At 40.3% G+C, this 27,447-nt stretch overlaps 1 protein-coding gene across 5 annotated transcripts in view; it reads left to right on the top strand.

Moving 5' to 3' along the window:
- The window catches only part of KCTD1 (potassium channel tetramerization domain containing 1), a 147,044-nt gene that overhangs the window by 66,245 nt on the left and 53,352 nt on the right, over nt 1–27,447 (top strand). For 4 of the 5 annotated variants that reach the window (XM_050941955.1, XM_050941957.1, XM_050941956.1 and 1 more), the window contains exon 2: nt 22,416–22,594. In XM_050941955.1, the coding sequence (XP_050797912.1) occupies nt 22,416–22,594 (179 nt within the window). Of the gene's footprint in view, nt 1–21,842; nt 21,930–22,415; nt 22,595–27,447 lie in introns of those variants that run through there. The other variant, XM_050941954.1, reaches the window with a different exon arrangement.

The following is a 27,447-nucleotide window of genomic DNA, read 5'->3' as shown; positions in this document are numbered from 1 at the left end:
TGAAGCCTGAGCAACTTAGCTTCACAGTGCCCTCTATGACATGGGGCCTTGGGCAGTTACCCTGCTTGCTACCCACTAATGCTGGTCCTGGCTTTTACATGCAGAAAAACTGTGGTGGCATAAGCGGGCAGTGGAGTTTTTATAGCATGTTTGGGGGGAAGGGGCTCAGAAAGAAAAAGGGTTGAGAACCCCTGCTGTAGAAGATGCCATTTAGTTGTGATAGAAAATAGAGTTTAAAAATTTTATGATAAGCTATAAAAGTGGATGAGTCTTGCATTGTTTGTCACTAGAGCGAACAATGTAGTAAAAACTTTGTTTTTTAATGTTTTAGGATTAAAGTAAGAGTTCCTCATAGAACCAGGAAATAGAAGTGTTTGGGGTGAAGTTGGAATAATCCATGTGGTCTAAGACAGGGGTTGTCAACCTTTTTCTTTCTGAGACCCCCCCCAACATGCTATGAAATTCCACAGCCCACTTGTGCCACAATAACCATTTTTCTACATATAAAAGCCAGAGCCAGCGTTAGAGAGTATCAAGCAGGGCAGTTGTCTGTGGCCCCATGCCAAAGGAGGCACGGTGAAGCTAAGTTGCTTGGGCGTGGGGTTCGGTTTCAGCCCTGCTACGGCAGAGCTCCGGCTTTAGCTTTCTACCCTGGATCCCAGTAAGTCTAATGCTGACCTTGCTTGGTGGACCCCCGAAATCTGTTCGCGGCCCCTAAGGGGGACATTAACCCCCAGTTGAGAACTGCTGGTCTAAGAGATTGGTAATGGGATTCCTGGCATTTCACTTCTTAATTGCTGGTTCAAACGCAAGTCAAGATATGTAGTGATTGAAAGTTGTTAGATATTCAGAAAGCTGTTTGGTGGTGTACATGAAAGAATGAGTGGTCTTAGTTCCGTTCCTAGTGGATACACTACAAAAGAAACCATCGCAACTGACACTAATTGTCACTCTTGGTGGCAGTCTCGGTAGAGAGTTAAAGGATTAAATGGGCGTAGAGAATAAACCACACTCATCCCTAGAGGTCTGTTTCTTCAGGTCAAAGCACACTGACAGCAGTGTGAGGAAACTTGCTCTGCCCATGGTGTATTTGTTCTATTGATGGTCTCCTGGACTGTCAGTGTGATACCTTTCAAAAGTAGCAGACTCCCTTCCCTTTTTTAGGGGAGTCTAAGACTAATTACCAAATCTTAACTCTTTCCTTACACTTTTTGATGGCAGTGATAAAAAACATGCATAATTGCTCCTGCTCTGTTTTGGACATCTCAGAAATGTAATTGACCTGATTTTATTAATGGTTTTTGTTCTCTCATCACTTAATTAGCAGATCAGTTTAGGGATTTGTCTGGATTTGGAGTGAGGTCCTCTTGCCTTCCAAAATCCTTGCTGTTTCCCTGCGCCCCTTTGATTCCTGCCTTGGGCAAAAACTGTTTCCAGCTAAGAAGGGCTAGATGCAACTCCTTCCAGAGCGGAAGTAAATGAGTGTCCATAGATGCAGATAGACAGAGATAGCATAAAAGACTTTTGAAGGAGCAAAGAATATTTTCACATCAGTGTTACAGCCCCTTCTAACCTGACTCGGAGGAGTCAAGTTAGCATCTAGAAATCAGATTTTGATTGATTAAAACAAACAAATGAAAAAATGCTTGTAATGCATTTGCTACCACTAGTATTCTGGTTTCCCTTTTAGGAGTGTGGCTAGATTGTGAGGTGCTCAGATACTACAATAACTGGTGCCATAAAAGAACTTAAGGTATACAGAGCAAATGTGTTAGTTTCTTTCTGTGGTCTAAGACATACACGTGAGGCTGAATCTTCAAAAAGGGTAAAAGCAAAGAATAAATTATTTAAAGATATAATAACAGCACTTTAATACCTTCTTAAGTCCCTTGTATTGGCACACCCATCATAATACTATAGAAATGGTTTGTAATAGTTAGGCTTAGTTTTGTTTGTATCTTGTTCGTTAATAATACAAATTATAAAGTTCCTTCCCTCCCCACAGGTAAGAAACTCAGGGGAATGCATGATTTATTGAAGTTGCAGTAATTAAAATCAAATATACAAATAAAGGGTTTTTTTATATTTATTCCCTGCCTCGTTCAATCACAATTTTTGCCTTTTGGCTGAACATGAATGTTTGTTCCAACTGGTATAGTCTATTGTGCAAAGAGGTCATGAGCCCATTTAAGAGGTAGCAAAATTCGAGTATCTTCCTTGTCAATTTTATTGGCACATCCTATGCAATTTTAAAATATCCTTTTCTCTTATTGCTTAATTTTTAGGGTTCATGCATCAATTGGTTTCTCAGGCCCAGAACTACAATGGAACATAGGTGTTGCAATGCTCAGTGTTTTAACACCTAGTTTTAGGCACCTAGAAAATCAGTGGAACAACAATGGGATCAACAAAGCCTGAATTAAGTGCCTAGACCAGGGGTAGGTAACCTATGGCATGTGTGCCGAAGATGGCACTCGAGCTGATTTTCAGTGGCACTCATGCTGCCTGGGTCCTGGCCACCAGTCCAGGAGACTCTGCATTTTAATTTAATTTTAAATGAAGCTTCTTAAACATTTTAAAAACCTTATTTACTTTACATACAACAATAGTTTGTTTATATATTATAGACTTATAGAAAGAGACCTTCTAAAAATGTTAAAATGTATTACTGGCACGCGAAACCGTAAATTACAGTGAATAAATGAAGTCTCGGCACACCACTGCTGAAAGGTTGCCGACCCCTGGCCTAGACTCTCTCTATAGTGAATGGGAAGAGATAGGGACTTGAGACTGGGATCCTCAAAAGCCAGCACAGGAGGCGGGAAGCAGCCTATGATAGCCAATAGCAGATGCTGACAAGAGGGATGAGTTGTAGTCCCTGCCCCTCTCATGGAGTTAGGCACCTAAATCTGGGTTGCAGGGAAGTTACATTTATCTGCTTGCAATCCACAACCAGGAATCCCTCTCAAAGGCCAGGTCTACACTACTGCAGGAAATGGATCTAAGCTATGCTACTTCAGTTACGTGAATAATGTAACTGAAGTCAACATAGCTAGATCCACTTTCAGTGGTGTCTACACCCTGCTGTATCAGTGAGAGATGTTCTCTCGCTGACTTGCCTTACTCGAGAAGTGGAGTACAGAAATCGACAGGAGTGCGCTCTCCCATTGATTTAGCATGTCTTGACCAGACCCGCTAAATCTTCAATTGCAGCAGTGCCAGGTTAGCTCTGTAGTGAAGACATGGCCTTAGAGTCAGACAACATAGTTGTCTAAGCCATTAGGCACCACCATCTCCTCTATTTCTTGCTCTATGTTAAACATTTTAGCCCAGCTGTTAGAGCACTCTCTTGGCATGTGGGAGACCCAAGTTCTGTTCCCTCCCCCTTCTGCTTGATGGGGAGATTATTTGAACAGGGGTCTCTCACTCCTCAGGGAAAGTGTCTTAACCACTAGGTTATGGAATATTCTGATGGGTGGATCCCTCAGTCTTTCTTGTTGAAGCAGTCTCACTTTGGATAATTGGTCATTGGAACTGAGGGACTTGAATCCACGTATCTTCCCCTCCACCCCCTATGTGTGTGCCATACACACTAGGCTATAAAGTCATTCTCTCTTTCTCTGGCCCAGTGACACTCTAAGTATTTCTCCAAAGTGGAACAGCAGCTTCAACAGGAGAGGCCTACACAAAGATGTCCCATAGACTGGTCGTTAAGGTACTTTCCTGAGAGGTTAAGAGATCCATGTTCAAATCCTTTCTCATTAGGCCAGGAAAAGGAACGGGATTAACTGCTCTCTCCACATACTTGGTAAGTGCTCTAACTGCTGGGCTAAAGTTGTCTATGGGAGACTGCACTGCTGCCAGTATTTTGAATGGGGCGCAATCCAATGGTTGAGATCTGCATACCAGTTAGGAGGAGGAGTGTCTGTCTTTCCCTGGTTTGAAAATTGCACTGGGGCTTAGGTATCCTGATGTGTAGAGGGATGCAGCAGTGCATATGCTCAGAGGCAGAAACTTATATGCTAGAGAACTTTTACAGTCAAAATGTAGGTGCCTCTGGGGTTAAGCAGCAGCCAAGCAGGGAGTTTGTGGATCTCACTGGTGCCTAAAACTGGGCTTCTGTCTAGATCTTTAGTTAGGGAACAGTATCCAAGGTTCCTTCAAAATATTTTCCTATTTATATTTTTCCAGTCTTCTTGTCACTTAAAATTGTGTTTATGCATCAATTTTATTAGAGTAGCATCTTTTTTTTTTTTGCCAACAGTGGATGTGGCTTATTTGTAACAATGCATTGCAACGAAAAGTTTAATTGGCTTGGCTGTGTCACAAATAAGTGCCCTTAACTTGGGGTGTGGGGAGGAATCAGTGTAACATAAATAATGCAGGATGAATTAGAACAGATCTGCTTATTTCAATGTGTTTGTGTGTAGACCAGCTCTTTGTATAATTTCAAGTGCAGTTCTTGGTGATTTCAAAATTCCAGATAAACCATTATTTAAAAAAAAAAACAAAAAACTTGGCCTTAATGAGTTCCATCTGGGGTATATAAACCTTGCGCATTGTATTACATAATTATGTTGGCACGTAGTATATGGGGGGGAAGATCTTACTGTTTATTTATACAATCTTATATGACTCTAGTTTAAAAGAATAATATAAGTATTTAATGGGGAAACAGTTTCTGATGCTATATCAGAAGAAGAGGTACTGTACTAAAACGTAAGAACACTAATCTTCAATATTGAATCTTCATTATTTAATATTACATGATTGAGACATGTAAGTGGCGTTCAATACACTGTCAAAATTGCCCTCCTAAGGACACTTCTAAATTGATTGGTGTGATTAAGGTGACTCTTTTAAAGGTAAATTATCCTGTGCTGAATTTACCATATTAGGAACATATTTATTCACTTGGAGTAATGTTTTGACCAGCCTTTTTGAGTAACACTTACACTGCTGCATTGTTTACAGCTGGATTCAAATGATGATTAGGAGCTTGCATTCCTTCATGACTGCTTTCTCTTTAACAAACTTATCGCAGAAATACAAACTGCATGTCTCCCTCCCCCTTTACCAAGCTCTATCATTAGAGTAGCGGAAGAAATAGCATTTAGTTTTATGTTGCATATGACCATGCATTTAGTTGCGTATGTTGCTATAACTTCATATGTGTCCTAGAATGTTTCTGAAAATATTTAATGTGGAAGGTGACTAAAGAAATTAAAATGCTAGACTTAAGATGTTTTTATGTAATGCATATCTGCCCTCTGTTCATTACATTTGTAAAGCTTATAGAATTAATGTGAACTAAATATAGAGTTATACATCTCTACCTCGATATAACGCTGTCCTCGAGAGCCAAAAAAATCTTACCGCGTTATATCAAACTTGCTTTGATCCACCAGAGTGCACAGCCTTGCCCCCCGGAGCGCTGCTTTACCACGTTATATCCGAATTTGTGTTATATTGAGTTGCGTTATATTGGGGCAAAGGTGTATGTTACTACTTTAAGTAATTAAATTAAATATTTACGGGCCTTCACCAGTGGCTCTCAAACTTTTTTACTGGTGACCCCTTTCACATAGCAAACCTCTGAGTGTGACCCTCTTTATAAATTAAAAACACTTTTTAAAAATATATTTAACATCATTATAGATGCTGGAAGCAAAGCAGGGTTAGGGGTGGAGGCTGACAGCTCGCTACTCCCCATGTAACCTCATGACCCCATGAGGGTTCCTGACCCACAGTTTGAGAACTCCTGGCCTACACCTTTTGCTGTTACTGTTTCAGTTATAGTTTTGTGGTAATTTAGAGCCACATTGTTACAGGTGTACAAAACTGAGAAATTGAATATCTTGCTATTGAACATTGAGGAAAATGTGATTTGCTTAACGGAATGTGAAATTTAATATAACTTCTTGAATTAGTTACCCCTTCCTTGAAAGGAACTGAGTACTGACCTTCAGATAAATGTAACTATGTAACTATGCTAAATTCCCTATGTGGAGAAGGTTAAAGGGGCATTCAGCGTATAAGTGGATCAAAAACTTTTGGTTTTGTCAATGTAAGTCCTCATGAATCAGTTGGCCTGTTTCCACTCTTGTGTCAACCACATGTCCTGTGCTCTGACGACATAGCTACCACAAAACGCTACTGAAGAATGGAACCAAACCATAATGGGCTTGGAGGAGGAGGGTCAAACAAGTGGCATTTAAGTGTAGTGCAGTATTGCAGCTTTATATCTCAAGTGTAATTCAAAAGTGTCTCAGATCTGAGCCATATGGTTTTTCAAGGTAACTTACTTGACCTCCCATATTCTGTCATAGAATATCAGGGTTGGAAGGGACCTCAGGAGGTCATCTAGTCCAACCCTCTGCTCAAAGCAGGCTCAATCCCCAGACAGATTTTTGCCCCTAGATCCCTAAATGGCCCCCTCAAGGATTGAACTCAAAGCCCTGGGTTTAGCAGGCTATCCCTCCCCCTACTGAGCTATCTGTCCCTCTGTGGTGTATTTTTTGTTTTGTTTTTTCCAAAATTTTTATTTAAAAATAGTGCTGGAATGAGACTTCCTGGGCAGCATGGAGAAGGAGGACTGTTACAATTTGCTTATAAAGTTTCAACAATGGTTGGGTATTTTACTATTGTCATTTTAAAATAAATGTTCATGTTAATTGGCACGTAGTGTTAAAATATGCAAATTGATCAGAGAAAGACAGCACTTTGTAGGACCTGTTAATTTGATTAAAAAATTAAAACATCTGGGACCTAGTATGGTCTTTTCTAAGAACATAAGAACGGCCATACTGGCTCAGACCAAAGGTCCATTTAGCCCAGGATCCTGTCTTCCAACAGTGGCCAATGCCAAATGCCTCAGAAGGAATGAATAGGTAATCATCAAGTGATCCAGTCCTTGTTGCCCATTCCCAGCTTCTGGCAAACAGAGGCTATGTACACCATCCCTAATAGCGTTTGATGGACCTATCCATGAATTTATCTAGTTCTTTTTTGAACCCTGTTATAGTCTTGGCCTTCACAACATCCTCTGGCAAAGAGTTCCACAGGTTGACTGTGCGTTGTGTGAAGAACGCACAGTCCTTTTGTTTGTTTTAAACCTGCTACTTATTAATTTCATTTGGTGCCCCCAGCTCTTGTGTTATGAGCAGGAGTAAATAACATTTCCTTGTTTACTTTCTCCACACCAGTCATGATTTTATAGACCTCTATCATATCCCCCCTTAGTCGTCTCTTTTCCAAGCTGTAAAGTCCCAGTCTTATTAATCTCTCCTCATATGAAAGCTGTTCCATACCCCTAATCATTTTTGTTGCCCTTTTCTGAACCTTTTTTCCAATTCCAATGTATCTTTTTTGAGATGGGGTGACCACATCTGCACGCAATATTCAAAATGTGGGCGTACCATGGATTTATATAGAGGCAATATGATATTTTCTGTCTTACTGTCTATCCCTTTCTTAATGATTCCCAACATTCTGTTCGCTTTTTTGGCTGCTGCTGCACACTGAGGCCTTGTCTACACTACAAAGTTGCAGTGCTGGTGAGGGGGTTACAGCGCTGCAACTTAGGATGTGTACATACCTGCAGGGCATTACCAGCGCTGCAACTCCCTGTTTGCAGCACTGGCCGTACATCCGGTCGTGCCTCGGGTGTAGAGGATCCAGCGCTGGATCACCAGCGCTGGTCATCAGGTGTAGACACTGACCAGCGTTTTTGTTGACCTCCGTGGAATAAGCAGGTATCCCAGCATACCTGAGGAAGCCTCTCTGGTAATCAAGCAAACTCCACTGCCCTCCAAGCAGGTCTCCTTCCCCGCGGTGTGCTCTGGCGTTCCCCGACCCCCCCTCCAAGCAGGTCTCCTTCCCCGTGGTGTGCTCTGGCGTTCCCCGACCCCCCCCTCCAAGCAGGTCTCCTTCCCCGCGGTGTGCTCTGGCGTTCCCCGACCCCGCCTCCAAGCAGGTCTCCTTCCCTGCGGTGTGCTCTGGCGTTCCCCGACCGCCCCTCCAAGCAGGTCTCCTTCCCCGCGGTGTGCTCTGGCGTTCCCCGACCCCCCCCCTCCAAGCAGGTCTCCTTCCCCGCGGTGTGCTCTGGCGTTCCCCGACCCCCGCTCCAAGCAGGTATCCAGCCCCGTGGTGTGCTCTGGCGTTCCCCGACCCCCCCTCCAAGCAGGTATCCAGCCCCGCGGTGTGCTCTGGCGTTCCCCGACCCCCCCTCTAAGCAGGTCTCCTTCCCCGCGGTGTGCAACAGCGCTGCAGCGTGGCCACATCTAACACCACTTGCAGCGCTGGTTGCTGTAAGTGTGGCCACTCTGCAGCGTTGGCCCTATACAGCTGTACTAATACAGCTGTAACAACCAGCGCTGCAAAATTGTAGATGTAGACGTACCCTGAGTGGATGATTTCAGAGAACTATCCACAGTGACTTCAAGATCTTTCTTGAGTGATAACAGCTACTTATACATATAAAATGATGGGGTCTAGTTGGAATTTTGTTTTTCCAGTGTGAATTACTTTGTGTTTATCAGCACTGAATTTCATCTGCTATTTTGTTGCCCAGTCACCCAGATTTGAGAGATCTTTTTGTAGCTCTTTGCTGTCTGCCTGGGACTTATGTATCTTGAGTAGTTTTGTATCATCTGCAAATTTTTCCACCTCGCTGTTTGCCCCTTTTTCCAGATCATTTATGAATGCATTGAATAGGACTGGTCCCAGTACAGACCCCTGGGGGACATTTTTTTTCTCTCTCTCCCTCTTTTATTGTTGGTAGAAACTCTCAATAGACCTTGTCCCACTCCCATTGAAGTTAATGGGAAGATCCTTATTGACTTCGGTGGACATTGGATTGAGCTTTAAGACTGTAATTCTAAATCATGCAAATGAGCACTGATTGGTACTTGGTACAGTGTCTGAAAACAAATGCTGTGAATTCAAAGGTTGTCCACAAGCCATCATCCCTTAGTTTTGCCAAACATCAGTATGAAACTAACGGTGATTTTTGACAGTTTCACTGCTCCCTACAGGAGTTTGAACAGCAAATTTGACCACATTTTGTAAGGTTAAAGATCCAAAGGTGATTCTTTGGATCTTTACAAGAGGCCAATACCTCATTTATTGGCCTTTCCAGAACTATTGTGTCATGTCTAATGCCTAATGTTATGCCTGTTTATTGACTCAGTACGGAGTTGGAATACCACTACCCAAATGGCCAGTGCCAGTTCTTGTAGTGCCTTGGTGTTAGATTCTCTATTCAAATACTGACCTGGACTGACCCTGCTTGGCTTGAGCTCAGATGTGATCACAGCACAATGTGGGTAAGAAGCATCTTGTTCTAAACCATATGCGTAGTCTTTGATTAAACTTGATGGTCATGGGGCCAGATTCACCAGCACCCTCTAGCTGCTTTGCATTGTACAGTGGCACAGAGCAACCAAGTTAATCTGGACCATGTTTCTTAACTATTGTGGGAATATTGCATTCTGTAGATGTTGTTGACTGAATTTTAAGTAATAAATGTAAAAAGGGCCTTCCCTTGTAGGAAACTTGAGACTCCTGGTTCCGTAGGGTTTTGAGATTTATTTTACCTCACTCTGCAAAATATTAAAATTTAAAACATGCTGCACTTGAAATAGTTGCTTTTTAACTCCTGCAGTGGTGTGCTCATTTACTGAAGATATTTATCAAAGATGAAGAATAATGATGTTTCTTTGGAGTGTGGTCCTAGTGTTCGATCAGTGCAACAGAAATGCAGAACAAGATACATAGGTGTGTGCTGTTTTACTTAGTCACCTTTCTAAAATATACTAGTTTTTTTTTTTAAGTGGTTAGTGTCTCCTCCATCTGCTGTTATAAAAACAGTTTCACTTACTAATGTACTGCCTGAAATATCCTTTGTTCTGAGAAGCAAGTCTGCTTCTGTTGTAATCTGGGCTAAGAATTCAGCTGCAGGTCAGTGTTTGGTGCACTAGAGTTCACTGACCATATTTTGCTTCTGGCAGTCCTAGCTTTGGGCCCTTTACACAGATCAATGCCAGGCTAACCCCATTTATTACTACTACTGAGTTAAAGCTTTCCTTCTCCTATTTAATTTAGCTCAAAACAGGAATAATACAGCCAAGCACCAGAGTGGCAAACAAGCCAGAAGGAAAGGAAAATGGATCCTCAAGTTCTTAAGCTAAAGATACCAAGTGGCACCAGATTTTGGATGGAAGGAAGTGGCTTGCAGTAAATCATTAGACCCTTTATCATGCGTATCAGTGAAAAACACGATCCACTGATTCCAGTTTCTACATATACGCTGTAGCTAATTCAGGGTTCTGCTCAATTCTTTTAAATAAAACTCTGCTTTTCCATGTAACTTAAACTGCTCTAAGCATTCCATACTTGCTGTGTTCTCTATTGGGTTTCATGGTCCCAGCGCATAACTCCCCTTGTTTAAATCTTTTTGGCTCCAAAGGTAGTGGCTATGGATGACATCATGTGACCTCCCCACCCCGGTTGGTTGCATTCCACCAGCTGCCATTACCTCAGCCTTCTAGAAATTCCCAGGCAGCTTGTTCTTGCTTGTGGTCTGATGAGGAGCTCTTTACAGGAACTTGATATTCTCAACGAAGCTGCTAGGTGTTAAGCACTTCTGAAAACCTGCCTAGAGGTTTTGTCAGAGCCAGCAAGCAGCAGCTCAGGCTGTATGGTGACTATTAACCCCTCTAGCTGCAACAGTGTTTTTATTACCTATGGCACACCTCCATATAAAAATATCTTTGGTTCCTGAATTACTAGAGGAGTCAAAAGAACAGAGCCTCTTGTCACATCTGGATGACAAGACCCCTTGGCCTGGTTGCCATGTAGCTATTTCTAGTTGGGATTGGATTTATAAATTCTATTAGCCACATCTCATGCCATAGTTCCTTCAAATATTATATGAAATGAGGAATATGCATACCCTCTCAGATAATCCTTGTGATAGAAATTATGTTTACTTTGCATGGCAGTGCCAACGAAAGTGGTATGACATTTAGTGCTTCCCACTGGTTTAATGGTTGTGGGGTTTTTTTATATCATTCAACAAAAGTCAATGTACGTGCTCAAAATGTGTCTAAAATTAACTTGGGCAAACGTGACCACCAAAAGCAATCTGTGACTTAAGAATTACTCCTAAATTTAAAGCTTTCCAAATACTTGCTCCTGAGTTGAGTGAGATGAAAAATTTCAGCTTGAAAGATGAGTTGAACAAAGTAATAAGAAATAGAGAGTGCCTTCTCAAAAGGAAATTCTTGTGCAGCCTTAACTATGGGCATTGTTACATACCTTGCATACAATATGTACAGGGCTTCGGGGGTGGCAGGGTGGGGAATTCCTGAACACTCACCTTTATTTAGTTTCCATTGGTACATCCTTACTCTTCCCCCCCCCCCCCACCTTCCAGTCAAATTAGATTTAATTTGTAGAGGGCACAGCATTAACTATCCCCTCCCTTACATCCTTTCTCCTAAGGTTCTGCTGTTCCTGCAGGAGGCCGTCTGCTTCACAGCATTTCTTTCTCTACCTGATGCCTCTGATTCCTCCTCACCTTGCAGGAGCAGCAGCACTTCAGTGTCTGTGCTCTCTTTCTGTCTCCTCCCTTCCAGAGAAGGCACTGTTGGTTCCTTGGCCTACATTACATCAGAGGACAGATCTTAGTGTGAAGGGAGCTCTTCTCTCTCTCATGCTGGGAGCATGACACCCAAGAGTTGAGAATCCTGTAACATAGCTTCAAAGAAACATAATTAAAGGTCAAGTAATTTCCCCTTATTTTATTTAAAATGTCCATTTTATAGAATTAAAATCCAACTTTGACTAAAGAAAAATCAGGTCTGAACATGTCATTCTATTGTAATTTATGAACATGGAGTAGATCATGGTACAGCCTACCTCTAATGGATTTATAGCATAATATTTTTGCAAGAGAAATGTCAAACTCTTCTTTCTAAGAGTGAGGCAAGTATTTCCTCTGTTCAGGTTAGTTACTTGAGTGAAGATACTGTACTGTAATTGATTTTCCCATTAATATATTGTGTTTTAACTACTTTCCATGAGAGAGTGTGGCATGCTTCATATTACACCTAGGATAAAGAGTATCTGAAAAGCAAGCAGAATTTTTCAGAGATAACAAAGGAACTAGCACATGTGGTATACAGTCTTTCTTTAAAATGACATTTTTTTCAGTCTCAGAACTACAGTTGACTTTTTTAAGTTAAGCAGGATCTGGGAGCTCAGGTGCATTTCAGTATCTGCATCTAAGTTTAGTATTAAGAAGATTACTGTATTTTTCAGTGCTTCTGTCAGTCTATTTCCCCATCCTTTTGTAGCGTGTCTTCCTTCAGAGATTCTAAGGGCAGTTCAGAGCTGTCAGGTTTGGACCTTTGGAGAGAATCTGTACCTGCGCAGCTCCTAGCAGAAATTTCATACACTGCTAGCTTTGCACCAATGTAATTGTGATTACTCTGACTTCAAATACATGTATTAGGGGGCCTGTTGTTTTTAAGGGTTTTTTTTTTGTAGTTGCGGATCAATGAGACAAGGCTTCAATGTAACTTTTGTTTAGCTTTTATAAAGTCTTAAGACCATTCTATCACGTAAAGAGAATTTTGCCTATGTCTGCTGTATCACCTTAGACCAGTTGTCCATTGAGTCCATAATTTGTGCCTGAAAATGACCAGTACCAGATTCTTCAGGGCTTCTTGTGCATGCTCCTCTGAAGTGGCAGTTAAGTTAACTGGCTCAGATTGAGAATTTATTCCTAACCCCTACCAGTTAGTGATTGGCTTCTGCTAGCTGCTGGTTTCTGCTCTGTAGTGTGAGGATCCTGGGAAGTTTAAATTAGGCATATTAATTAAAATCTTTGTGTTTTTACATTTGACATTAGCCTTCTATTGGTACTGCCTATTGCTGTGGGTTTTCTTTAAATTAAGATTTCCTCAAAATTGTCTAATCCTCATGTGATTCTTCCTTCGCTCTTGCCCTCTAATATTGTGGCAATAAGTTATGTCTTCTGTGTGTTTTTAAGTCTCTCTATTTCTTGCCTTGCCAGTTACCAAAGGAGTTAAATAGGAATGCTCCATTTACTTTCTTTATGCCGTTCACTGTCTTGTATGTCTCTCTCATGCCAATCTACTTGTTTCTTCTCCAGGCTTGACCATTTTAAATCTTCACTAAGTAATCAAACATAGAATCTCTTTCATCTGTTTTCACAAGGTATCTAAAACCAAAGAAGCATGAACCAGATCTAGAAGTGCTTGGATTGCATATCTCACCTGCAATTCTCTATGGAATAAAAATGTTGTCTGCACTTGTCAAGAAAATGTGTACGATATATCATGCTATGGTATCAGCGAAAAGCCTTTCTCAAATAGCATCCCAGAGTGGGAAGAGCTTCCTGTGACATTTTCAGTAGGATGCCTCATTATTAGGTAGCTAAGTTAGTTTCAGACAAATAATTCTGCCTTAAACTAGTTAGCTGGTCACTGCTTCATGGGATCAGCAGTAGCTGCCTGGTGGTGGTGGCAGCAGTGACCCCCTTATATAGTGCATGGTTATATGGATGTGTGGTTCATCCACCCTTGTGGGCAAAAATGCTAAAATTAGCTTATGTGACACACATACCCATTTGGCAGCTCATACAGCCACTCAAAGAAATCCGAAAACAGTAATAATCAAAACTCTATTTCTTAGCCTTGGATCTCAACGTATCTTTTACACATAATGGATTCAAATGAACCAAATATAAAATATTCTTTGTTCATATGCCAGATGATCTCCTTCTTGCCAAACACAGAATTATTCTGTTCTGTAAGCCAGTAACTATGTTCTACCCTATTTCCTCCTCCCCTGCTGCTTTATTCCCCAAACGATCCCTAACAGTCATATGTGTGGTACATTTAGGGATGAAGGCAGGAATACTGTCCCATGGTTAAAACAAAACTTTTTTTCAAACTATCAAAACATACAGATGCAGTTTGAATTTAGAACACACTTACTAGTTACAAAACTGTACAATCAAACCAGAACTTCAAATAAATAAAAAACCACACACAAGAAGTGTTGTCAAGGTGGTGATTTTGCTTTATCGTGATCACTTTACTTATGTTTTAATCCCCTTTCCACCACTTTTTATCCATGTAGTGTATTTTCCTTTGGGACAGAGATCATGCATTCCTTTATATTTATACATTATCTATCACCTGGTTGTTGGTGCCAGAAACAATAATAAAACCCTCATCAGAGAACACTTTCTGGCCATGGACAGTAGTGTTGTATTAACGCTGGTATGAGTAGTTTATAGTACAGGCTTGCTCTTCAACACTGCTGTTCCTTAATTCTGCACCACATTCTGAATTGGAGTTCCTTACTCATGGTACTGGTTTTATCTTTTCACCTCAAAATATGTATATTATAAATACCTTCTTCCTGTACTTCTGATCAATTCTTTTTCCTTTCTGTTGTTCTGTAATTGGATTATTATTGCTAGAAATGTCTTTCTGTATGATTTTTTTTATTCCCATGAGTATTAAAGGGATATAATCCACTTAAAATTGCATGTCAGTCTGAAAAGATTTTACCAACAATTGTTACAAGAAACATTAAAAGACTCCTCCCCCCCAAGTATGGTCAATTTTTGCATTTGACAGCATTTTCTATATAGTAAGTTTCACTGTTTCTCCTGTACAGCTAATCCCTTTCTTAATTGTATGGACTTCCATTTGATAATGTCTCGTTTGCTGCTGCCAAAAATGCGTATTCTATAAATGAGTTAGAATGATCTCTTTCTACTGCTGGGCAAATTAACGAAACATATTTAAGTACAGAGGGAAGCAGGAACCTGGTTGATTGTAAGGGAGATGCTGTGTTTTTCATCAGCACTGTTTCAGGCCTCTCTGATTCAAAAGAGCCATTGGATTGTGCAGGCAAGGCCTATGCCACTCCAGAACATCCCCATTCAGCAGTTTTCCCAGAGTGAAATTGTATCTCGTGCTTTCTCAGCAGAGATGTAACTGGCAGTGTTCCTTCTACTTCTGAGGCTGAAAGTGCTAGGGGGAGAACAAACATCTAATGTGCCTCTGGCAGTTTTACAATGGGTGTTAGCCTCGCTTTGTAAAGAGGTAGACAGTCTTGTGGAACACTCCCAAGGGGAGGTACTCCAGAAACTATAGTAGAAATTTTCTCATGCAAAATTGATTTGTATATATTTTTGTTGTGCTTTTAAAAAAAAACCAAAAAACTACTGGGTTTTTTATTTAAAAAAAATCCTGTTCAAATAAACAGTTAACTGATTCTTTAGAAGAAGTTTGCAGTGTTGTAGCTGTGTTGGCTCCAGGATATGAGAGACACAAGGTAGGTGAGGCAATATATTCTTTTGGACCAGCTTCTTCTGTTCCTGAAAGAGACAAGCTTTTGAGCTGCACAGAGCTCTTCCTCAGTGAAAGCTTTCTCTTTCTTTTACCAACAGAAGTTGGTCCAGTAAAAGATACTGCCTCATCTCCTTTGTCTCCTCAGAAGACGACTTCTCTATAGCAGAGGTGGATTTTTAAAATAGGCATGCCTAACTCTTCAGACATGACTTTTATAAGTGGTATTAATCTTCCTTCACATACCAGCAAAGAAAGAGAATTTTAATTTGGAGAGGGGGAAAATTAGTAGCTCTTGTTGTTTTGGGTATTTGTTAATCCTCTTGGTGAGCAGTAACAGGCTAAAACTATAAGCTCAGTACAAGAAAAGCCTGACCAGTATTTAATCAAATTTTGACACCATGTTTAGGAAGTTAGTGATCTTTCTAGAAATTCAAGATGAACAAACACAACTCAGAAAGACCTTTAATTCTTCCCTTTTAAATCAATGAAATAGACTGTTATTCCCCTGCTTGTGAAGACACTACGAACTTCGAATAGAAACTTCCTGCTAGGGCAGGAATCTCCACTTGGAGTTGATAAATCAGGGGAATCTAAATCCTTGATTTAAGGATTCTTCAAAAAAAATTATTTGTTTTAAGAGGAAGGGTTTTATTTTCTTCCAAGTACGGAGTGAAAAGGGATTCTTAAGAGGAGCTTGAAGCTTTAATATTGTTAATCTTTGTCCACTGTCTTACTGCAGTGACAACATAATGCTAGCATCCAAAAACCAAGGATTAAATTCAGCCCTGATGTTTCTAAGTGCAGCATCTATTAAAGTAATTGCAAGTTGCACCTGCTACAACAAGTTCAGTTGTCCAAGATATTCAGATCAGCACTGCCACTCATTGACATCAGTGATAGGTGCTTAGAAGGGAAAATTAACTCAGATTCATTGACTTTAAGGTCAGAAGGGACCATTATGATCATCTAGTCTGACCTCCTGCACAACGCAGGCCATGCAATCTCACCCATCCACTTCTAAAACAAACCCCTAACCTATGTCTGAATTATTGAAGTCCTCAAATTGTGGTTTGAAGACCTCAAGCTGCAGAGAATCTTCCAGCAGGTGACCTGTGCCCCATGCTGCAGAGGAAGGTGAAAGACCTCCAGGGCCTCTGCCAATGTGCCCTGGAGGAAAATTCCTTCCCGACTCCAAATATGGCAATCAGTTAAACCCTGAGCATGTGAGCAAGACTCACTAGCCAGCACCCAGGAAACAATTCTCTTGACCTTAGTAGGCATGCAGTACCTTCAGTCCTACTGTCAGCAGAAAAACTTCTAAAAGTGTATTGCACACAACTTCTTGTATATCTTCTTTCATATAAAACTCAGGTAATTTCTCTCACTTACAGGAAAGCTGTTTCTGGCAGGAGCTTAGAGGCAAAGTGTCTTGTACCCATGGTGGCCATAGGCTGCTATTGAGTCGGTCTTTGATACTGAAAGTGATGTTCTCTGGAGGCTCTAACTTTTTTAAAGCGCTTAATATTAACTGTTTCGTACAGTGGTATCACTATTTAGAATGAGAGATCTGTTGACAAATGTTGACTCTCTTGCTGTATCCGGCAGAATCTTATCTTCGTTTACCTTGCTGGTGGTGGCAGCTTAATTGAGATAATTGGGAATATACACTCCTTGAAACCTATTGCATTAGGCAGTTTGTATAGTACAGAAGGATCAAACTGATGAAGCAAATCAGACATCCTCCCAATCTCTCCAAAAGCACGGTTTTACATCAGAACAGTAGAAGCCAGCTAAGGGGTGGAGATAAGCATTTTAATGGAATAAATGTTTTGAAATTACTGGTGTCCTTCCCCCACTTAGACATCCTTGGAATAGTCATAGCAGATTTGTTGGTCTTTACTCTGACACCTTATGCCTGGTACATCTATATTTTGCTTTCTCTAGAATGGCTACAACATTCTGTTGACCATATGGCCTTTGATCATGCAAAATCTGACTTGTGTGTGCAGTCTAGTGCAAATTCCAAACACAGCTTTGTTTGTAAATGAGACATCTTCAGAGGATCAGAGTCAGCTGTCTTGAATGAGGACCAAGTCCATGGAAAACTTAATTTGAAAGTCTTCAAACTTCTTTCAGTTAAGAAAACAAAAATGGCAGATGGAAAGAAACTTGGGGCTGGATTCTGAAATATCTGGCTTCTTTGTGGTGCAAAGGGCTGGAATCTGGCCACAAATAGCCAGCAGAGAATTTCCCTGGAGTAGGAGTCTGCCAGTGAAATAAATGGACAGGGAGGAATATGGCAGAGCAGAGCTTTGTTACATAGGATTCATTATATCATTAGCATAAACTAGAAGAGCTGCTCAAAGACTCGCTGAGCCCAGGGCTGGTGGAGATCAGCCATTAGGGTGGGGAAGCCTTAACACTCTGTGCATCCATCCATTCCTGTCTTTGTTCCTCTACTGGCAAGTGGAGCTCTCCCACAAGAGACAACATCGTCTGCTTGATTAATATTAAAAAAAAGTTACCTATGTTCGTGTTTAACAGCAAGACACTGCAACTGTAGGTCTCAGATTTATGAAACTGAAGGCCAAATGATATTTTCAAGGAAGTCAGAGGGACGTGAAAATAAAGGTTTACAAAGAATATGTGGAACATATGTAATGTTACCTCGATTATAGCTAGGTTTGGCATACTCAAAATGACATGGTGAATCTATCCCTACTGTGGTTCTGCTAGAATTTTATCTCTAGCTGTCTGTCCCCCAGTGAATTACCTCAGTCTGTTTCTATCAGTATTTAACAGTGAGATGCATAATATTTTTGTTTCTGACTTGAGTAAAATAATTCCAGTTTCCTGCTTAAAGGAGTTTACAGTCAACTGGTAAATGATGCTTCCGTCTGGATATTACCCAAGATGGAGGGGGATCGGTGTCTTTCAGTTGGTTTAGCTTGGTGCATTTGGCAATCTTTGTGTATAGTTCTTCCCTGTTTTATGGATGATAATTGCATTTCCTCTATCATGTATCAGCATGTTGACATCACTCCCATGTACTTCCCCGATGGGTAGCTCACTTCACTCTTCCCCAATCCCTGCAAAAGGGCTGCTGCTGCTTCTGAATCTGGGCCAGGGAAATCTCTCTTTCTCAAAACCTCTGGAGTTGGGGAGCAGCAGGAATTGGAGAAGAAAGAGGGAGCCACGGACTCCCTTCTGTATACTCCTCAAACCCCTGCCTGAGAGAGAGACTTTTCACTGCCAAGAACTTCTGTAAGTCCCAGGAAAGGAGATTAGAAATTGCACGGTTTCACATCCTAGGCTGTTGTTGAATAGGCAGACAGGAGTGGGCACAGAGGAGCAGGAAGAAGGGCAGGTCTAAGCATGTTTAGTGGAGCTCTTGGACAATCCAGTGCCCTTTGTTGAGAAGACCCCTGTAAATTTCAGCAAGGAAGCAGCAACACTCTTAACTGTTTTAAATATTTTTAATTTCAGTGTTCTCAATCACAGTCTTTAAAGGCACACTGTAAACTGCAATTTTTTTTAACTTGGCTAAATTATAAAAAATTGATCTGCCTATCATTCTAGGCTTCCATAGTGCTTTTGATCCCAATATCAGTTAAAAAGTGTTTCTGGATTTAGGAGCCAATGTCACCATTTGAAATGTGCCTGGAGTCATATCCCTTCAAACACTCTGCTGCTGATCAGTAATTCACAGGTATCTGAAATAGGCATGTTGAACAATATTTCAGTGAATCAAAATAATTGAAATATGCATTGGCTTTTAAACTTAGAACAGGATTGAAAAAACTGTAAGGAACAAGAATAAAGTGAAAGACGAGAGGATAAAAAAATATGGGAGCTGCTGTCTGTAGGGAGCCATAGCTGTGCTTAACAGTGTCCCCTGTAATGAATGGGCTCAATATTATAAACCGAATTGTTGTCTGCTTCAAGAACAATGTCCAAATATCCCCAGTCTTAAAACAGTAACTGTTCCATCCATTGTGTCCCCATTGTGTCCGAAATAGCCACATGAGACTACAGAAGTGGGGGCAGGCTCACAGAGTTCTCAGATCTTTTCTACCACCTGCTTGTTTTTTCCCCTCTTGTGTTTTATTTTTAAATGCAATTGTATTTGTAAGCAGTTAGACAATGGGAATTGTAATTGTGCACAAACACAATACAAATACCAAATTAAACATCTTTGTTTGATCAATAATTTCCTTTTTATTAACAATTTCTGGCTATGAACATTTTTTCCAGTCAGCCCCTTTGTCTTTCATTGTTCAATTCCTCATTCATACTAACCCAGTACAAGTAATTTATTTCTTGGGGAACTATTGTAAGGGGCTGGTCACTTGGTCATCAAATCTACATCTTCATTTCTCCCATGGCATGCACTGATTTCCCTTTTAATTCTGAACAATTTAACAGTTGTTAAAATAGTCTTGTGCTCTGTCCACTGGACAGTGTTGCTTCATGTCATGCTTGAGGGTTTTACCTATTAAGATTATAAACGGTTTATTGTGGCATGTAGCACAATGGGAACCCATCCTGATTTAAGTTCTCTAGGCACCACCATACTGCAAGTCATATTGTCCTCTTCCAGAGTGGCCCTAAAACTGTAGCTAACTACACGTCAGTGAGATGTGCCAAATAGTAAGCTAAGGGTGGAGTAAATTTTAACCTTGTTCTATTTAGCACCTAAATTTTGTGATTTATGGGCATTCTTTCTTCAGGAACAACAGATTCACGTGGCTTGAAAGGAAGAATGCTCTAGAGTTAAACAGGATTGCAAAGTTTTGTAGGAAAACATCTTTATTTCATGGAATTTTAAGGTAAAAGCTATTTGTGAACGATAGCCTAGTTGGTTATAGCTTACGCCTGGAAACCACTTTCATTCCTCTTGTGACTTAACTAAAAACTGTAGTAATTCCACATTCTAATCTACCACCCTGGCAATGGTCTGTTATGCTGTACCTTTTTTTTACGATTTGTACACCTTGCACTATCACAGTTACGCTGAATGAGGTCCCAGTCTAACTACATTATTAACCCTGCAAATCTGTTCATTTTCTCCTGAAGACCCCGAGGCAGGATATACAGTATATGTCCAATTGAAAAACTATTTCAGACTCCATGGAGCTGTAGTGTGCTAAATTGTAAGAGGAATGTGTGTTGGACAAAAAAAGATACTAGTAAGGGCGGTAATATAGTGCATTGCATACACCTCACAGAATTTGGTTTTGGTTTTAATCACTTTTTCTAGTTAATTTTTAAAGCTCTTACTTAATGTGCTTTTCTTCACTCCTGTCTTGGCTATTAATTATCACACTTATTTCCAGTTTGTGTCATTTTTTGCATTTTCCTTTCCCTGTCACTTCTCCAGCTACTTTCCTGTAGCCTTTTTTATTTTGAATACTTTTAACCCAATCTCATTATGCAGATCTTGGGGTGGTGGTTGTGCCACACCAAATTTATAGTAGATGCCAGGGTTTTGTGTAGCGTGTATATCTGGTATCTTGTCAGGACTCGTCTTCGTTCTGCCCCAAGCAGGTCCTCAAGAAATTCTAGTTCTTAAATTGATGTTCTGCAAATGTTAAGGTGTATTTTATGAGCAAAAATTAGCCAGACTTTTTACTCCATCCCCTCCCCTCTTGTCTATATTTGACCCAAGTTCAATTTTGTGTATGAAAGAGAAAATTAGTTGTTTGAATATATTATGGTTTATAGAAGCCTTGTGTTTGAATTTATTGGCAACAGTGGCCACTACATTAATTCAGTTAGACAAATATCTATCTCACGCTGCCTTTATAGTTTGTCTTTAAGAGCAATGTAAACATTTATAATTTTTTTTAAACACAAAAGAACCTCATTAATCTGAATGCCCCATAATTCTTGCACTCAGCTGTATTTTCTCCCTGCTTCTCAAAGACTTAATATCATACTAACAATCCATTACCTTTTACAACTAAATGACTTGCCAAAGGAATAAAGCATGTTTTTTGATTTCTCACTATTTTGCTTATTTTTTTAAATGAAAAATTCAATAATTACTAGTTCTCGGCATGTATTAATAGGATTCCACTGAAAATGTATCCTGCCTGTAGGTGAGAAGTGAAATTGTCTCAAAACAAATCTAGACCGAGTTTCTGTTTGAATCCCAGAGCTTTGAAAATAGCCTGCCTTACTGGCTTCTGCAAAGCACTTCACCCTGCCCCACCCTATTGCATGCACAGATTGCACTGCACTTATTCCTCCTCTGACTAAAAGTTTGTTTCATCAGCATCTGTTTCTGTTCTACTTTCAGAGCTTGCTTTGGATTGGGAAGCTGCTCAGAACAGCAGTCTGTTTTGGGCACATAGGGGCACTTGTCATTATAGTATAATTTTTAATGGAAAATGTCTTTCTCAAAGGCTGTCGGTGCCCATTGTTTTACAGTACATGAACAGTTGGCTAGTCCAGGTGTTTCCTCTTTTGTTTTCGTGATATGTGGATTGGAAATTCAAGAGAAGCCTTTGCAGAATGGAAGAGCTGAGGGTTTGTATTTATCTGTCGTTAACTGCATAGCAATGAGTGGGATTTGGAAAGAAACCCAAATCCTGTGTGCTTTTTAATTTTAAAAAGTGTGTATTGTTTTAAAGGAGTCAGAAAGGATATAAACTATTAGCATAGCTCTTAAATAAGTGAGTATTCCTATTTTTTGTGGAATAGTTTTAAATGAATAGTATTCAGAAACAACCTTTTTTATTCAACACTAATGGTTTCATGTCTTTTTTTTTTTTTTTTTTTTTGGTGGGTTTTATAATTATACTTTATTCAGCATAACTATATTTAAGTTTAAAAGTTGAACTGATATTTTTAAAGAAAAAACTTAATACCAGTATCTGATGTAATAAAATTAAAGTTGTAGGCTGAAGATGAGATTAGTGATAGGTGTCTATTCACTGTTCACTGGGCATCTGTGTCTTTGGGGAAGCCAGGCAGCCTTAAAGAAATTCCTGACTCATGTCTGTCTCTTTACAGGACAGTCGGCCAAATATGTCAAGACCTCTGATCACTAGATCCCCTGCATCTCCATTGAACAATCAAGGCATCCCCACTCCAGCACAGCTCACAAAATCCAACGCACCAGTTCATATTGATGTGGGTGGGCACATGTACACCAGCAGCTTGGCCACGCTTACTAAATACCCTGACTCCAGGTAATTGTAAAGATTGCATTTCATGTATTTTGCCATTCATTAATTTAGTTTTGTGCTTAGACATTATGGGGCTCTATTCTCAAAATGTTACATTTGTCCTTTGCTTTAAAATGAGCTTGGTGTTTCTGAGTAGGTAGGAGGTGGCAGGTTGATCTTTCTTCCTCTCCTACCGTACACCTCAGACTAAAGACATATCTTGACAAATCCCTTTGTTTATGGCCTGAAATAAAGTTGGCACCAAGGCAGATGTTCTTAACCCTTGCATAAAGTTCATTAATATGCACTCATTTTCTCTGACTTCATATATGAAAAATCTAATGACATGGTTACAAATGTACATACAATTGAAAACAGAATTTTGAGCAACATTTACTTTCCCACACTGTCAACATGTAATCCCAAACAACACAGTTTTAAAATACAGTGAAGATTGTAACCTATGTCTAATAGCACTAACTTAAAACCTTATTAGATCATTTGTATTTTTAAAACCATTGCAATTATCTGTGGAATTCTAAATCTTCTTTTATGTCCCCAATTATACTCTAGTGAGTTGGGGATCCCTGTAGATCATGAGTATTAAATAGTGCTAGGAGATTTTCACATCCACAGACAAATTATATGATGTCAATGGAGTAAAGATCCATCGCAGAGGTGGGGGTGGGGTCTATTTGTCTTTTTTTTTTTTTAAGAGCACTGAACATACTCTTGGTGAGCTTTACATGGGCAAGATTTGAATTCCTCACTCTAACAGATAAAGAAATAAAAAGTCGCACCCCAAAGTCAGAAAAAAGGAGCTATGCACAAAAGTGGTGGTCATAATTAAAGCTGGCCAAGAAATGGGAATTCCTTTCCACAGAACATTTCAGTTTTGGCAACATTTTTGTCCTGAACTGGGATGAAACATCAAAACATGAATTTTGTCACAGGAAGGGATTTCAAGAAAAAAATCAGCTTTGGTAGAACCAAAAAACTCTGGCTGCACAGTGCACCTGAGCCACAAGTTCCAGGAGCTGGACAGTCAGAGAAAATGAAAATTCTGCAGTAAAACTGAAAATTTTTGCAAAAGGGCATTTTTTTGTCAGTAAATCATTGACTAAATTTTTTTTTGACCAGTTCTATACAGAACATCACAGCTGGGCTATTCAAGCATCTCTGCTATAGTATTTCTTGTTGGTGGTATCATATCCCTCCTGTTTAAATCACAGGTATAACTGGGGCATTTCACAAGTTCTATAAATGTGCATTCACTGCACAAGTCAATTTACTGCTTCTGCTTTGATAGAGTTCCCTCTACATTGCAAATTACCATATTTCCTGATCACAGCCCTGTCACATGACTGCTTTAAAGAGTCACACTTCACACCTACCGTTCATCTAGTTCAATAACAATAATAGAACCCTTGGAACAATTATGCAGTTAAACCATTTAGCAATTTAAGCTCTTTGCTTTAATCTTCTTCTTTTTTTTTTAATCTTCAGGTTCTGTAGCTGTACTTCTCTTTTTTATAACATACAGTCCATTTTAAAGCGTAGGGTTCTGTTTTGAGCATACAATTCACTGCAATGACACTTTTTCCCCCTCCCTCTGCTAATGCAATATAGCTTATAGTCTTAGTGTGACAATAGTATTATAATACATACTAAAGGCACCGAGAGAGAGAGCGAAGAGAATGCTTATGGAAAGAAAGAAAAAAACAGAAAATAAAAAGTTTAGCCCACTTGATAGGGCACTTCTTTTCAGAACAAGGAGCACTACTTCTTGTGTGTATGAGGAGGGGGAGACCGAAGCATCATGAAGGGGCAAAAGCAATACAAGCAGTGTGATTCATCCAAGAAGAACTGAAAATTTTTCTCCTGGTCCAGGAACAGTGTATAGAAAAGTTTAACCCAGAAAGCATTTGTAGTGGTCTGCAAAACTGGTTCTAGCCCTGTTGGGAACCTCTCTTAGGGAAGTGCAGAACAACCATATGAAGTGGAGTTGGGACAATTAAGCATGTCTCGGAATCAGGCTATTGATAAAGTCATGGAAACTTTAAAGAAATATTTGCACTCCTCTTGTTTTGCTCTTCTAGGGAATTTGAGAAGCCATTTCTGCTAATATATGCAGCTACTGTTTCCAAGTTAGAGGCAATATGCTGGTCCAGCAAATTTCAGTGAACAAAATAAAAAATCATATGGTGGGACAGAATTTCAGGTTAATCTTTTCTCCTCTCAGTTCAATGTGCCATTGTGACACTTTATGAAAGTGGGAATGGCAGCTGCCTATGTTAGAATCAGGAATTTAATAAATTTAAAATGTAATAACAAATACTGACTTAAAAAAAAACACACAACCCCTAGGTAACAGCTGCTTGTTTCATGTCATTGTGATAACCTTTTTTGTTTCAAGTCTGCAATTTTTTTGTTGTGTTGTTTTGTTTTGTTTCAGTAGTCCACGTTTCTTGAACCAATAGATGAGTGAGTTACACAGATTAAACTACTTGATAGTGTAAAAGCAGCAGAGTCCTGTGGCACCTTATAGACTAATAGACGTATTGGAGCATGAGCTTTCGTGGGTGAATACCCATGCATCCAATGAAGTGGGTATTCACCCACAAAAACTCATGCTCCAGTACGTCTGTTAGTCTATAATGTGCCACAGGACTCTGCTGCTTTTACAGATCCAGGCTAACACGGCTACCCCTCTGATACTTGATAGTGGGGATTCAGAGCCACTTCTAGAAAGTTTTTAAAACACAAATTTTAGCACTGGCAGCCTCAAAAGAGCAATTACTAAATCAGTTTGGAAGTCAAGTCAAGAGCTGTGAGGTGATAAGATGGTAATCATGATGTGACTTTTATTTTTATTTAAGGTCAGATACCTCAGTCTTCCAGCACACTCGTTAATTTTATATTTATTGGTGAGTTGGGAATATAAACTTTCCAGTGATACACTACATTAAATTCTAGCCCCAGCAGTTGACAAGAACCTGACATTCAACTTTACATATATAACTGGTCCCTTGGATTAGCAGTTTTTTGTGGCAAAATTCCAGAACTTGAAGCTTGTGTTACTGTTGATCTCTGCTTTGGCTCAGGTAGAAAACAGAAATGAACAGAAAGAAGGCATAATTCTTGTAAAAATGTGGACCTTATTTATTAAATGCCCTGGGTTTTGTTTTATTATTGGAGGCACATGGTACCAGTTTCACATCTCCCCAAAATAAACCATGAAACTGACATGGTTCAACAGATCTTTTCTGAATGATTTTCCATGTGGATTCTACTCTAGACTTACATGCGCGCAAGATCAGATTTTTTTGGCCAGCAGTGCCTGTGGCCAAGCTTGGACCTACAATACCCTCATATGTCCTTCTTCCCCAGCCCTTCCACCTAAGGGCACAAAGCCCAGCCATCCTTTGGTTCTTTCTTATTGCCTATAGCTGTGAGATGGAAGCTGTGCAGTGTCCATCCTTTCTTTGCACACTATTAGTTGGCTAGATTCCCAACTAGTTATTTTATTTAATTAGTTGTATAGTTAATAGCTTATTGGCTAAATACTTATTGCTTTTTAAGTAATCTTCAATTAGGATAGATCCTACTTTCACCCTATAGACATGTACTAGCAACAGGGCAGAAGCTAAATCTCCAAGATTCAGGACCTGTCTCTTGCGTTATGCTTCTATGCCTGATGGCTACTGATGCTCCTATTTTGCCTAGATGAGAGTCACATCCAATAGCAATGTTGGCATGTCATTCTTCTCAAAGCTCACTCGAACCCAGGGAAGCTCATGTGAAGTTGTTCCTCCTTGACAGATCAATGCAAGCTTCCTTGAACATCGAGAGGAAGGCTACAGCCAGGCCTTACTCATATAGTCACTCCCTTAGGGTATATCTACACTGCAAACAAAACAAAATCAAAAACACAGCAATGAGTCTCAAAGCCTGGGTCAAATGAGTCAGGCTCATGGGGTTTGTGCTACAGGGCAAAATATAGAAGTGTATGTGTTCTTGCTTAGGCTGGAGCCTGGGCTCCGAAACCAAACAAGGGAGGGTAGGCCTCAGATTTTGGGCTCCAGCCCAAGTGGAAACACCCTACCTACACTGCTATTTTTGGCCCCATAGCATGAGCCTACTCAGTTGACCCAAGCTCTGAGACTTGCTGCCACAAGATGGTTTTGGTTTTTTGCACATACCCGTATTGCTTCAGAGAGCCGAGATTCCAGCCTGAGTAACCCCATCTCCTCAAAGGCCCTGTTCATCTGCCACTATCTTGGTATTTCTATCCTCTGACAGCGACAGAAAGAAGCATTGCTCCAGGGATGAGCCAAGCACAGGTCACCATCTCTGGCACCTAGCAGATTGAGACACGAGAGTCATCAGACACGATTTGTCTCATGTACAATCTTCTGAGGGCCAGAAGCCTGCAAAGGCATCAGCCAGTGCCTCCATACCAACCGCAAGGAGAGCACATACAGTACCCATTAAATTGGTGGACTGTGCTTCTCTTGATACAGACCCCAGCACAGAGTGCATTGGTACCAGGAGCGCTGACAAAGAATGCTTCAATACTTGGAGCTTTGGAACAATGTCTTGTGGTACCTAGTATCTCAGCACCAGCTATCTTGGTATCTAAACCATACACAGCACAGAGTGACTTACTGTGGGCCCCGTATCAGTCATCTCTCCTTGAGAGATTGAGGGTGGTGGTATCGAAACCACTAGCTTGCTTGCTTGCTTGCTTTTTTTTTTTCTTATAAATCTTCTGTATGTCAGGTTAAAGAGGCATCCTGTCTCCAGTAGTGACTTCTCCATGCGGGCACAAGGTCCTCCCAATATAGCTTATGGGGGGGGGAGGAAGAATACACCTT

Source organism: Gopherus flavomarginatus, chromosome 2 (genome assembly GCF_025201925.1).
Source record: "Gopherus flavomarginatus isolate rGopFla2 chromosome 2, rGopFla2.mat.asm, whole genome shotgun sequence".
NCBI lineage: Eukaryota > Metazoa > Chordata > Testudines > Testudinidae > Gopherus > Gopherus flavomarginatus.
This window is presented reverse-complemented; position numbering and strand designations above follow the sequence as displayed.